This window comes from Salvelinus alpinus, chromosome 14, assembly GCF_045679555.1.
Source record: "Salvelinus alpinus chromosome 14, SLU_Salpinus.1, whole genome shotgun sequence".
In the NCBI taxonomy this organism is placed as follows: Eukaryota; Metazoa; Chordata; class Actinopteri; order Salmoniformes; family Salmonidae; genus Salvelinus; species Salvelinus alpinus.
The window spans coordinates 56,535,889-56,551,036 of record NC_092099.1 but is presented as its reverse complement, the minus strand read 5'-3'; the positions used below and the strand labels follow the sequence as shown (position 1 = coordinate 56,551,036).

Here is a 15,148-nt window from a genome sequence, read left to right as displayed (position 1 = left end):
GGATCCCTCCCTCTGTACTGGTACAGGTCTACTAGTCACACCACTCCTTTAAGGATCCTTCCCTCTGTACTGGTACAGGTCTACTAGTCACACCACTCCTTTAATGATCCCTCCCTCTGTACTGGTACAGGTCTACTAGTCACACCACTCCTTTAAGGATCCCTCCCTCTGTACTGGTACAGGTCTACTAGTCACACCACTCCTTTAAGGATCCCTCCCTCCGTACTGGTACAGGTCTACTAGTCACACCACTCCTTTAAGGATCCCTCCCTCTGTACTGGTACAGGTCTACTAGTCACACCACTCCTTTAAGGATCCCTCCCTCTGTACTGGTACAGGTCTACTAGTCACACCACTCCTTTAAGGATCCCTCCCTCCGTACTGGTACAGGTCTACCAGTCACACCACTCCTTTAAGGATCCCCCCCCCTGTACTGGTACAGGTCTACTAGTCACACCACTTCTTTAAGGATCCCTCCACCTTGACACATCTTCCTCTACTTTCTTCACTGCCTTAGAATATGACAACTTATGCACTACTGCCCATAAGCTTGACACGTGTAACAACGTAATGTATTTGGCACAAAAGCTTGTACAGGATAACTTATATATCCTAACATCACTTCACCGATTCCACAGCACCCAACTCTGTTTTCACCCATCCTGAAACCACAACTGGATCAGCCAAAAGGCAAGGGTCCACTTTGTCACAGACTAATTTTTATCCTGACCCTCGGTACAAGCCTCAGGCTCCGAGAACTTCACCACACCGACCACCTCCGATACTTTGACCTCATTCACTTCCATTTCTCCTCTTGTCTTCAGCTCACTCTGCTTACACTTTCTACTGTTCTTCTTTAACAAACCATCTCCCATTTTCGCTCCATTTTTTAACAATTCAAGCTCACCCTCTTCCTCCCTCTCACTTAGACCTCCTCTGCCTCTCGTTTTCCCTCCATTCCTCCTCCGTATTCCAAGTATACATCCCCTTATGATAATATTGCACTTCTTCTGACATACATCTTGTTCTTGCCCTCTCAAGGGGCTCCATTTTCCTTACGGTCGCAGTATAACATTGTGATGGGGGATTTCAAATAAACTTCCCCGATATACCTGTCGTATATTTTGAAAATGCATAGAAAATGAGCTTTCCTTTCCCATCTAGGGTATTTTAGGTCTACGTTTTATTACTACTTATCAGGCTTGGCTACATTTAAAAATGCACAGATCTGAATTCACATTATTTTCTCAAATCCTTCAGTAAAAAGAAAAACATGTCTTGAATAAATACATAGTGAAAAATACTGAATGTGTTTTTAGTGCATGACTTCCTCGCTAGCTGCTCTATGTGATGCAAGACAGTTGTCGCCAGTAGGGGGTGCTGTTGTGGTTATCAAAGCTGCCAGTAGAGGGTGCTGTTGTGGTTATCAAAGCTGCCAGTAGAGGGTGCTGTTGTGGTTATCAAAGCTGCCAGTAGAGGGTGCTGTTGTGGTTATCAAAGCTGCCAGTAGAGGGTGCTGTTGTGGTTATCAAAGCTGCCAGTAGAGGGTGCTGTTGTGGTTATCAAAGCTGCCAGTAGAGGGTGCTGTTGTGGTTATCAAAGCTGCCAGTAGAGGGTGCTGTTGTATACTGTATAATATAATGTAGTCCTCAGTGGTTCCTCAGCTCAGTGGTTATACAGTAGAGCAAACTATATTCTGTCTCCTATAACATGTAGAGATTCTTCCTGAGTGTGTGTCTCAGATTAATGTTGTATCTGGCTCCTGGATTCCTTCTGTTGTGGTCGAAGATCACCCCGTTCATCTCTGTATGGACATCCACTAGATGGGTTCTCCTGCAAGAAAAGCAAAGGAACCGTGTCATTCATGATTACACTATGGGCATTACTTTATTCAGTGCAATTCAAGCAAACATGAAATGTAATCTTTTATGCTTTTTTTTTGTCTAAATGTTGTACCATTAAACATACTAAAGACTGAAACCAGAGAGATCCCAGTGAGCAAAACTGGTTGAAAATATGTCTTTTCATTCAGCATTTCACTCTGGGCTGGAACAACAGGACGGCTCATTTTCAATATCTATGACTGAAACATCTCTGTTTGATTGACATGTTGCAGTCAGTACCTCCTCTGTCCTGTCAGAACTGCCCCTCTCAGGGCCTGCAGGTACACAGACCGATGGTCCTTCTCCTCCAGCTGACCCTCATCTGTCCAACAGTGGCTCCAGAAGACATCTGCGTCAGTGGGGACTGACTCCACACTGAGAGGTTCCCCATACCCATCTGTCTCCAGATCCTCCTCCCTGTGAGCAGGGTGACCCGTGGGCCTGGAGGAGCAGCCCTGGGGGCCTGACACACTATAGGTCTGGATGAAGAACAGCTTGGGCTTGCCAGCCAGCCTGGGGCAGTAGTCAGGGATGAAGAGGTGTCGGACGGTGTCAAGACGCACCCCGAGCCTGTCAAATAAAATGTACAATAATTATAATAAGATATGCCAAAATGGCTTACATGTGTCCATTTTAGTATGGGTGAGCCCAATGGGAATCAAACCCACAACCCAGGTGTGACCAGTGCCGTGCTCTACCTGTTGGAGTCTGTAGCCAGCAGGTCGGTAGCAGTACCACGGCTGATGATGCAGCAGGCGAAGGCATCAACTTCCTGGTTCTCCCTCGGTTGGGCAGCCTGCCTGAGAAGAGACAGGGTATCCCCCACACTCGGCCACTTAACCAGGGTCACCTTGAAGTGGAGCCCGTTGAACATCTCCTCCAACATGTCTGGTGGGAAGAAGAACATCATCACTGTTACTGACACACACCATCTCTGTTACTGACACACATCATCACTGTTACTGACACATCATCACTGTTACTGACACACATCACTGTTACTGACACACATCATCACTGTTACTGACACACATCATCACTGTTACTGACACATCATCACTGTTACTGACACACATCACTGTTACTGACACACATCATCACTGTTACTGACACATCATCACTGTTACTGACACACATCACTGTTACTGACACACATCATCACTGTTACTGACACACATCATCACTGTTACTGACACACATCACTGTTACTGACACACATCATCACTGTTACTGACACACATCATCACTGTTACTGACACACATCACTGTTACTGACACACATCACTGTTACTGACACACATCACTGTTACTGACACACATCACTGTTACTGACACACATCATCACTGTTACTGACACACATCACTGTTACTGACACACATCATCACTGTTACTGACACACATCACTGTTACTGACACACATCATCACTGTTACTGACACACATCACTGTTACTGACACACATCACTGTTACTGACACACATCACTGTTACTGACACATCATCACTGTTACTGACACACATCATCACTGTTACTGACACACACCACTGTTACTGACACACACCATCTCTGTTACTGACACACACCATCTCTGTTACTGACACACATCATCACTGTTACTGACACACACCATCTCTGTTACTGACACACATCACTGTTACTGACACACATCATCACTGTTACTGACACACACCACTGTTACTGACACACATCACTGTTACTGACACACATCACTGTTACTGACACACATCACTGTTACTGACACACATCATCACTGTTACTGACACACATCACTGTTACTGACACACATCACTGTTACTGACACACATCATCACTGTTACTGACACACACCATCACTGTTACTGACACACATCATCTCTATGTGTCAGTAACAGTGATGATGTGTCAGTAACAGTGATGGTGTGTGTCAGTAACAGTGATGATGTGTGTCAGTAACAGTGATGATGTGTGTCAGTAACAGTGATGTGTGTCAGTAACAGTGGTGTGTGTCAGTAACAGTGATGATGTGTGTCAGTAACAGTGATGTGTGTCAGTAACAGAGATGGTGTGTGTCAGTAACAGTGATGATGTGTGTCAGTAACAGAGATGGTGTGTGTCAGTAACAGAGATGGTGTGTGTCAGTAACAGTGGTGTGTGTCAGTTACAGAGATGTGTTATGTCTCTACAGTAGACTCAGCATGTGGACTCTCACCTCCATCACTGCCAACACAGTCTATGATGAGACATTCACCCCGTGGGTCTGACTGGAGACTGTAAACATCCAGTGGGCTCTGCAGAACAGAGGGGCAGGCACAGTATTGTAAATGCACCATGCACGTAAGATCTTCGTCCCAAATGGCACCCTATTCCCTATTTAGTGTGCTACTTTTGGCCAGGGCCCATTGGGCTGTAGTATAAAGTAGTGCACTCAGGGTGCCATTTGGGATACATGGTATATCTGTGCACGTTAAACACTAAAAGAGAACCATGGGCACATAACTGCAGAACATTTATGGGAATTTCTCCCCCCAACAAAACACTATGTATATTACTTGGTACATTACCTGGTAGAACACTATGTATATTACCTGGTACATTACCTGGTAGAACACTATGTATATTACCTGGTATATTACCTGGTAGAACACTATGTATATTACCTGGTAGAACACTATGTATATTACCTGGTAGAACACTATGTATATTACCTGGTAGAACACTATGTATATTACCTGGTACAACACTATGTATATTACCTGGTAGAACACTATGTATATTACCTGGTAGAACACTATGTATATTACCTGGTAGAACACTATGTATATTACCTGGTAGAACACTATGTATATTACCTGGTAGAACACTATGTATATTACCTGGTAGAACACTATGTATATTACCTGGTAGAACACTATGTATATTACCTGGTAGAACACTATGTATATTACCTGGTAGAACACTATGTATATTACCTGGTAGAACACTATGTATATTACCTGGTAGAACACTATGTATATTACCTGGTACAACACTATGTATATTACCTGGTAGAACACTATGTATATTACCTGGTAGAACACTATGTATATTACCTGGTAGAACACTATGTATATTACCTGGTAGAACACTATGTATATTACCTGGTACAACACTATGTATATTACCTGGTAGAACACTATGTATATTACCTGGTAGAACACTATGTATATTACCTGGTAGAACACTATGTATATTACCTGGTAGAACACTATGTATATTACCTGGTAGAACACTATGTATATTACCTGGTACAACACTATGTATATTACCTGGTAGAACACTATGTATATTACCTGGTAGAACACTATGTATATTACCTGGTAGAACACTATGTATATTACCTGGTAGAACACTATGTATATTACCTGGTAGAACACTATGTATATTACCTGGTAGAACACTATGTATATTACCTGGTACAACACTATGTATATTACCTGGTAGAACACTATGTATATTACCTGGTAGAACACTATGTATATTACCTGGTAGAACACTATGTATATTACCTGGTAGAACACTATGTATATTACCTGGTACAACACTATGTATATTACCTGGTAGAACACTATGTATATTACCTGGTAGAACACTATGTATATTACCTGGTAGAACACTATGTATATTACCTGGTACAACACTATGTATATTACCTGGTAGAACACTATGTATATTACCTGGTAGAACACTATGTATATTACCTGGTAGAACACTATGTATATTACCTGGTAGAACACTATGTATATTACCTGGTAGAACACTATGTATATTACCTGGTACAACACTATGTATATTACCTGGTAGAACACTATGTATATTACCTGGTACAACACTATGTATATTACCTGGTACAACACTATGTATATTACCTGGTAGAACACTATGTATATTACCTGGTATATCACCTGGTACAACACTATGTATATTACCTGGTAGAACACTATGTATATTACCTGGTAGAACACTATGTATATTACCTGGTAGAACACTATGTATATTACCTGGTAGAACACTATGTATATTACCTGGTAGAACACTATGTATATTACCTGGTAGAACACTATGTATATTACCTGGTAGAACACTATGTATATTACCTGGTAGAACACTATGTATATTACCTGGTATATCACCTGGTACAACACTATGTATATTACCTGGTAGAACACTATGTATATTACCTGGTAGAACACTATGTATATTACCTGGTAGAACACTATGTATATTACCTGGTAGAACACTATGTATATTACCTGGTAGAACACTATGTATATTACCTGGTACAACACTATGTATATTACCTGGTAGAACACTATGTATATTACCTGGTAGAACACTATGTATATTACCTGGTATATCACCTGGTAGAACACTCTGTATATTACCTGGTAGAACACTATGTATATTACCTGGTACAACACTATGTATATCACCTGGTACAACACTATGTATATTACCTGGTAGAACACTATGTATATTACCTGGTACAACACTATGTATATTACCTGGTAGAACACTATGTATATTACCTGGTATATCACCTGGTACAACACTATGTATATTACCTGGTAGAATAGCCTTTTTCCTTCAGGCTCTGCAATGTTTTCGTTCTCTGGAGCTGGAATGACAGAATGACAGCTGCTTTCTACAGAGGAAATCGTTTTTTAATGAACACTAATCATGATAAACAGTTGGTGTTTTAAAGAAACCTCTCCTGAGTAATGAAAGTAACTTACTGTTCTGTGTGGACTGCTCTTGTCTTGAATGGCATGATACAGGGGAGGCAGTGGGCATGGGGTTGGACTGAGGGACAGAAATCGCTGTTAGAGAAACATCCTTTACAGAAAGCTGTGGTAGAGGTGAGGGAAGGTTTCCCTGTCTCAAGGGGAGGTAGTGTAGTAGAGATGCACTCACTGGAGTCCTGATCCACTGCTGCTGGGCCAGCTGAGTCATCACCACTGGTCTATGTTGTGGTGTTACAACTACAACAAGGTGCACAGGAAGAAGTATTTCCAAACAGGATGTAACAGAGGTGGTTCAGATTGAGAACAAGGGCCATATTAGTATCAAGCGTCTGAGAGTAGGAGTTCTGTTTTACAGTGCATTCAGAAAGTATTCAGACCCCTTGACTTTTTTCACATTTTGTTACTTTACAACCTTATTCTAAAATTGATTAAATAGTTTTTTCCCCTCATCAATCTACACACAATACCCCATAATGACAAAGCAAAAACAGGTTTTTAGAAATATTTGACAATGTATAAAAAATAAAAACTGAAATATCACATTTACATAAGTATTCAGACCCTTTACTCAGTACTTTGTTGAAGCACCTTTGGCAGCGATTACAGCCTTGAGTCTTCTTGGGTATGACGCCACAAGCTTGGCACACCTGTATTTGGGGAGTTTCTCCCATTCTTCTCAGCAGATCCACAAGCTCTGTCAGGTTAGATGTGGAGCATTGCTGTACAGCTATTTTCAGGTCTCTCCAGTGATGTTCGATCGGGTTCAAGTCCGGGCTCTGGTTGGGCCACTCAAGGACATTCAGAGACTTGTCCCGAAGCCACTCCTGCGTTGTCTTGGCTTTGTGCTTAGAGTCGTTGTCCCGTTAGAAGCTGAACCTTCGTTGCCCCAGTCTGAGGTCCTGAGCTCTCTGGAGCAGGTTTTCATCAAGGATCTCTCTGTACTTTGCTCCATTCATCTTTTCCTCGATCCTGATTAGTCTCCAAGTCCCTGCCGTGGAAAAACATCCTCACAGCATGATGCTGCCACCTCCATGCTTCACCGTAGGGATGATGCCAGGTTTCCTCCAGACGTGACGCTTGGCATTCAGGCCAAAGAATTTAATCTTAGTTTCATCAGACCAGAGAATCTTGTTTCTCTGGTCTGAGAGTCCGTTAGGTGCCTTTTGGCAAACTCCAAGCGGGCTGTTGTGCCTTTTACTGAGGAGTGGCTTCTTTCTGGTCACTCTACCATAAAGGCCTGATTGGTGGAGTGCTGCAGAGATGGTTGTCTTTCTGGAAGGTTCTCCCATCTCCACAGAGGAACTCTGGAGCTCTGTTAGACTGGTTCTTGGTCACCTCCCTGACCAAGGCCATTCTTCGCCGATTGCTCAGTTTGGCCGGGCGGCCAGCTCTCAGAGTCTTGGTGGTTCCAAACTTCTTCCATTTAAGAATGATGGAGGCCACTGTGTTCTTGGGAACCTTCAATGCTACAGAAATGTTTTGGTACCCTTCCCCAGATCTGTGCCTTGATACAATCCTGTCTCTGAGCTCTATGGACAATTTATTTGACCTCATGGCTTGGTTTTTGCTCTGACATGCACTGTCAACTGTGGGACCTTATATAGACAGGAGTGTGCCTTTCCAAATCATGTCCAATCAATTGAATTTACCACAGGTGGACTCCAATCAAGTTGTAGAAACATCAAGGATGATCAATGGAAACAGGATGCACCTGAGATCAATTTCGAGTCTCGTAACAAAGGTTCTGAATACTTATGTACATTTACATTTACATTTAAGTCATGTAAATAGGTAATTTTATTTTCCCCAAAAATTTCTAAACCCCTGTTTTCACTTTGTCATTATGGGGTATTGTGATGTCATTATGGGGTATTGTGTGTAGATTGATGAGGAAAACATTTAATTTAATCAATTTTAGAACAAGGTTGTAAGGTAACAAAATGTGGAAAAAGTCAAGGGGTCTGAATACTTTCCGAATGCACTGTAGAATCCATTTAGCCACTCAGATCACAATGAGTATATGGAGATCCTGGATCACCACTCCTAATCTGAGACGCTTGATACGGCCCCAGATATCCAGAAGTCCTCCAGAGTGCCAAAGTGGGCCCTTTCCTAATTCTTACCTGATGTCAGGTTCCGGTACCCTTTGACCTTCTTGGCCAGGTCAACCCTGCTGATGTCCGTCAGACATTGTTCTATCAGCTCCACCCTTTCAGAAGACACTCTGTCCAGCTTCTCCAGTTCAACTATGACATCCAGGAAACTCTGTCACACAGAGAAAGGAACATTCCAGAACATCTGGATCTTCTGGACAGACACTGATTATGAACACCTCTTGTTGTTGTAACTGTCATATTGTTGTTCTGTTGTTGTTATGTCTTACTTAAACAATACCCTATACCCTCTCCCTCAACATGATCAAGACAAAAGAGATGATTGTGGACTACAGGAAAAAGGAGGACCGAGCACGCCCCCATTCTCATCGACGGGGCTGTAGTGGAGCAGGTTGAGAGCTTCAAGTTCCTTGGCGTCCACATCACCAACAAACTAACATGGTCCAAACACACCAAGACAGTCGTGAAGAGGGCACGACAAAACCTATTCACCCTCAGGAGACTGAAAAGATTTGGCATGTGTCCTCACATCCTCAAAAGGTTCTACAGCTGCACCATCGAGAGCATCCTGACTGGTTGCATCTCTGCCTGGTATGGCAACTGCTCGGCCTGCGACCGTAAGGCGCTACAGAGGGTAGTGCATACGGCCCAGTACATCACTGGGGCCAAGCATCCTGCCATCCAGGACCTCTATACCAGGCGGTGTCAGAGGAAGGCCCTAAAAATTGTCAAAGACTCCAGCCACCCTAGTCGGCAAGCGGTACCGGAGCGCCAAGTCTAGGGCCAAGAGGCTTCTAAACAGCTTCCACCGCGAAGTCATAAGACTCATGAACATCTAATCAAATGGCTACCCAGACTATTTGCATCGCCCCCCCCCCTCTTTTACGCTGCTGCTACTCTCTGTTATTATCTATGCATAGTCACTTTAATAACTCTACCTACATGTACATATTACCTCAATTACCTTGACTAACCGGTGCCCCCGCACATTGACTCTGTACCGGTACCCCCTGTATATAGCCTCCACATTGACTCTGTACCGGTAACCCCTGTATATAGCCTCCACATTGACTCTGTACCGGTACCCCCTGTATATAGTCTCCACATTGACTCTGTACCGGTACCCCCTGTATATAGCCTCCACATTGACTCTGTACCGGTAACCCCTGTATATAGCCTCCACATTGACTCTGTACCGTAACACCCTGTATATAGCTTCCACATTGACTCTGTACCGTAACACCCTGTATATAGTCTCCACATTGACTCTGTACCGGTACACCCTGTATATAGTCTCCACATTGACTCTGTACCGATACACCCTGTATATAGCCTCCACATTGACTCTGTACCGGTACCCCCTGTATATAGTCTCCACATTGACTCTGTACCGGTACCCCCTGTATATAGTCTCCACATTGACTCTGTACCGTAACACCCTGTATATAGTCTCCACATTGACTCTGTACCGGTACCCCCTGTATATAGCTTCCACACTGACTCTGTACCGGTACCCCCTGTATATAGTCTCCACATTGACTCTGTACCGATACACCCTGTATATAGTCTCCACATTGACTCTGTACCGTAACACCCTGTATATAGTCTCCACATTGACTCTGTACCGGTACCCCCTGTATATAGTCTCCACATTGACTCTGTACCGTAACACCCTGTATATAGTCTCCACATTGACTCTGTACCGGTACCCCCTGTATATAGTCTCCACATTGACTCTGTACCGTAACACCCTGTATATAGTCTCCACATTGACTCTGTACCGGTACCCCCTGTATATAGTCTCCACATTGACTCTGTACCGTAACACCCTGTGTATAGCCTCCACATTGACTCTGTACCGGTACCCCCTGTATATAGTCTCCACATTGACTCTGTACCGATACACCCTGTATATAGCCTCCACATTGACTCTGTACCGGTACCCCCTGTATATAGTCTCCACATTGACTCTGTACCGGTACCCCCTGTATATAGTCTCCACATTGACTCTGTACCGTAACACCCTGTATATAGTCTCCACATTGACTCTGTACCGGTACCCCCTGTATATAGTCTCCACATTGACTCTGTACCGTAACACCCTGTATATAGTCTCCACATTGACTCTGTACCGGTACCCCCTGTATATAGTCTCCACATTGACTCTGTACCGATACACCCTGTATATAGTCTCCACATTGACTCTGTACCGGTACCCCCTGTATATAGTCTCCACATTGACTCTGTACCGATACACCCTGTATATAGTCTCCACATTGACTCTGTACCGGTACCCCCTGTATATAGTCTCCACATTGACTCTGTACCGATACACCCTGTATATAGTCTCCACATTGACTCTGTACCGGTACACCCTGTATATAGCCTCCACATTGACTCTGTACCGGTACCCCTTGTATATAGCATCCACATTGTTATTTTACTGCTGGTCTTTAATGATTTGTGACATTTCTTTTTTTGTTGTATTTTTCTTAAAACTGCATTGTTGGTAAAGGGCTTGTAAGTAAGCATTTCACTGTAAGGTCGATACCTATTGTATTTGTTGTATTTGATTGTTGTCATGTCTTACTTAAGTAACACCCTATTGTTGTCATGTCTTACAGTACATTAGTAACACCCTATTGTTGTCATGTCTTACAGTACATTAGTAACACCCTATTGTTGTCATGTCTTACAGTACATTAGTAACACCCTATTGTTGTCATGTCTTACTTAAAGCAATACTTGTCTGGCAGCTTGGTTTGTGTTTTGTACTAAATTCTAAAAGAAAATCCATTGAAATAAAATAAAAACATTCCATAACAACCTCAATCCTCAGGAAACATACCACAGAAGAAGAGCAATGTTCTCACAGTACATTACAGCATACCTAGTGGTATTTACATTGCAGAAGAGGAATGTTCTCACAGTAATACACAGTACATTACAGCATACCTAGTGGTATTTACATTGCAGAAGAGGAATGTTCTCACAGTAATACACAGTACATTACAGCATACCTAGTGGTATTTACATTGCAGAAGAGGAATGTTCTCACAGTAATACACAGTACATTACAGCATACCTAGTGGTATTTCCATGTCAGAAATCCCCCACCCACAATGCAGAAATATTTCATGACATAATCAGATCAGGCTTGTCAGTAATGAAATAAAATGTAAAATGTCTGAACCAAGCCTTTACCTTGACTCTGGTCAGCCTCTCTCTGGATAAAGAACCACTCAGCAGAAACTTGAGCGATTCCAGGTCTTCTGTCCCCATGTCTTCGCTCACATCAGACATCAACACTCTGTAACCAGGAAACAGAAAAGCTTCATAGACAGAACTCAATGGGAAATATTTACTCATGAAGACCGCGATGAATGAGACTGTAAAGAATGTTTGGTCTATTGGTGTGTGTTGTTATCCTGGAAAAGACAATAGCAGAACTCAAGCCTAAGGAATAAATCTCACCTGTACTCTGACAAAGCTCGGTTCTGTCCCAGAATCCCCTCCACTTCCTGTTTACTAATGTGAAACACTTTCTTCAGGAGATCAAAGCGTCTCAGTCTGAACAGAAGTTCCACCAGGTACAGCTGATCCACCTGTCCTCTGCTCAGCCAGGAAGTTAACACCTCTCTCACATGATCAGAGCCACAGCTGTCAGTGTCCAGGGATCCACACAGGTACAGGAGCCTCCTGCACTCACCTGAGCTCAGGGCCTCACATATCCTGCCGATCATCTGATATAACTGTCTGTTAGCCATAGAACTCGTCAGTAGTCTCTGAAAGGGGAAAACAGGGATTGATTTTATGGATAGAAAATTATGTCAACTTCATTATTTCTAAATGGGTATTTGCATCATAGATCTATGGCCCATTTGAAATGAAGAGCAACTTGAATTGGCAAATATGATGTGTATACTACTGCTTACTTGCAATAGTTATGTCGTTCCCAGACTCACGCTGTGCGCAATAGACTAGTAGTACCTTAGTTATTATCATCGGCATATTTTACTATTATTGAACCTGCATGTGGCCAATAGGTGAACATATACAGACAGTACATACATGATAAGGCGAACGGTGGAAAACTAAAGTTAGACGAGGCATGAAACCACCCAGAAAGGAATTATTCAAAGGTAAATAAAACACGAATATTTCAGAGAATATTAACAACATACGTCGGTTATATCGCAAATGAAAAATATGAATACCTTTTAGAGAAGGACACAGCGAGGTCTGTTGCATGAAGACTGAGAAATTAGATGATTATAATGACGAATTGAAGTTTCGCGCATTACGAAATGGAAAGCGCAAATGGGGAAGATCGTTTCAAATTCTGTGTAACCACCCACGCGGGAAATTACACTTTCATTTCGGTCTGGGTGGCGGGATCACGGAACTGACTCAATATTGGTCATAAAGTATTTGAATGAATTAGTCACTGATAAATATATACTAAAACCTGCTCAGAGCGAAAGTGGAAGTTACCACGCCACCAGGCTCCTCTGCCAAGACCCGTACCTGCATCCAGCTGGTTGTCGCTGCTGCCAGTACTGCCTTCCTTCTGAAAATAAAGAAAGACCCTTGACTGAGTGTCCAAACGTAGTACATTACAGCATACCTGGTCTGTATCCAGGCACTGTATCCAGGCTGTATCCTGTATCCGGAGTGTCTGTATCCAGGCACTCCGCGTTGCGTCATAGGGAACAGCGCTTAGCTGTGGTATACCAGTCCAAAGTTTGGACACACCTACTCAGTCAGATTTTTTATTTTATTTGTACCATTTTCTACATTGTAGAATATTAGTGAAGACATCAAAACTATGAAATAACACATCATGTAGAATCATGTAGTAACCAATAAATTGTTAAACAAATCAAAATATATGTTATATTTGAGATTCTTCAAAGAAGCCACCCTTTGCCTTGATGACAGCTTTGCCCACTCTTGGCTTCAGGAGGTAGTCACCTGGAATGTATTTCAATTAACAGGTGTACCTTGTGAAAAGTTAATTTGTGGAATGTTTTTCCTTCTTTTTGCGTTTGAGCCAATCAGTTGTGTTGTGACAAGGTAGGGTTGGTATACAGAAGATAGCCCTATTTGGTAAAAGATCAAGTCCATATTATGGCAAGAACAGCATAAATAAGCAAAGAGGAACGACAGTCCATCATTACTTTAAAACATGAAGGTCAGTCAATCCGGAAAAATTCAAGAACTTTGAACGTTTTTTCAAGTGCAGTCGCAAAAACCATCAAGCGCTATGATGAAACGGGCTCTCATGAGGACCGCCACAGGAAAGGAAGACCCAGAGTTACCTCTGCTGCAGAAGATAAGTTCATTAGAGTTACCAGCCTCAGATTGCAGCCCAAATAAATGCTTCAGAGTGTTCAAGTAACAGACATGTCTCAACATCAACTGTTGAGGAGACTGCGTGAATCAGACCTTCATGGTCGAATTGCTGCAAAGAAACCACTACTAAAGGACACCAATAAGAAGAAGAGACTTGCTTGGGCCAAGAAACACGAGCAATGGACATTAGACCGGTGGAAATCTGCCCTTTGGTCTGATGAGTCCAAATGTGAGATTTTTGGTTCCAACCGCCGTGTCTTTGTGAGACGCAGAGTAGGTGAACGGATGATCTCCGCATGTGTGGTTCTCACCGTGAAGCATGGAGGAGGAGGTGTGATGGTGTGGGGGTGCTTTGCTGGTGACACTGTCAGTGATTTATTTAGAATTCAAGGCACACTTAACCAGCATGGCTACCACAGCATTCTGCAGCGATAGGCCATCCCATCTGGTGGTGCTTCGTGGTACAATCATTTGTTTTTCAACAGGACAATGGCCCAACACAGCTCCAGGCTGTGTAAGGGCTATTTTACCAAGAAGGAGCGTGATGGAGTGCTGCATCAGATCACCTGGCCTCCACAATCACCCGACCTCAACCCAATTGAGATGGTTGGGATGAGTTGGACCCCAGAGTGAAGGAAAAGCAGCCAACAAGTGCTCATCATATGTCAAATCAAATCAAACTTTATTTGTCACATGCGCCGAATACAACAGGTGTCGACCTTACCGTGAAATACTTACTTACAAGCCCTTAACCAACTGTGCAGTTCAAGAGGAGTTCTGAAAATGACCATGCGAGTAGCAGCAGCGCACAAAAGGGAGGGGTCAATGTAAAAAAAGGGAGGGGGGTCAATGTAAAAAAGGGAGGGGGGTCAATGTAAAAAAGGGAGGTGGGTCAATGTAAAAAAAAAGGGAGGGGGGTCAATGTAAAAAAGGGAGGGGGCTCAATGTAAAAAGGGAGGGGGGTCAATGTAAAAAAAAGGGAGGGGGGTCAATGTAAAAAAGGGAGGGGGGTCAA

General features: G+C 43.0%; 1 protein-coding gene across 4 annotated transcripts; it reads right to left on the bottom strand.

Annotated features, from left to right (window-relative positions):
* Positions 1-1,170: 1,170 nt before the first annotated feature.
* Positions 1,171-13,500, bottom strand: LOC139539132 (CASP8 and FADD-like apoptosis regulator). 4 transcript variants are annotated; one of them, XM_071341934.1, is made up of 11 exons: positions 13,406-13,500; positions 12,253-12,563; positions 11,983-12,088; positions 8,788-8,929; positions 6,834-6,901; positions 6,656-6,722; positions 6,485-6,537; positions 4,093-4,171; positions 2,582-2,771; positions 2,124-2,453; positions 1,171-1,833 (listed from the first exon to the last, which is right to left on the bottom strand). In XM_071341934.1, exons 2-11 carry the CDS (start codon positions 12,543-12,545, stop codon positions 1,704-1,706), a joined length of 1,458 nt encoding a protein of 485 aa, XP_071198035.1. In that variant the 5' UTR covers positions 12,546-12,563; positions 13,406-13,500; the 3' UTR covers positions 1,171-1,703. The 4 variants fall into 4 exon arrangements, with proteins under 4 accessions (XP_071198035.1, XP_071198033.1, XP_071198034.1 ...); XM_071341932.1 differs by having other exon boundaries at positions 13,306-13,444; XM_071341933.1 differs by lacking the exon at positions 13,406-13,500 and adding an exon at positions 12,996-13,139.
* Positions 13,501-15,148: the final 1,648 nt, after the last annotated feature.

What these genes read in the sequence shown, in the direction of transcription:
- LOC139539132 (XM_071341932.1), bottom strand. Translation starts at nt 13,395, where the DNA reads ATGTACTACGTTTGGACACTCAGTCAAGGGTCTTTCTTTATTTTCAGA. An exon ending in CGACAACCAGCTGGATGCAG is followed by an intron (nt 12,564 to 13,305) that starts GTACGGGTCTTG and finishes TTCCCCTTTCAG; the next exon opens with AGACTACTGACGAGTTCTAT. An exon ending in GTACCGGAACCTGACATCAG is followed by an intron (nt 6,902 to 8,787) that starts GTAAGAATTAGG and finishes ACCTTGTTGTAG; the next exon opens with TTGTAACACCACAACATAGA.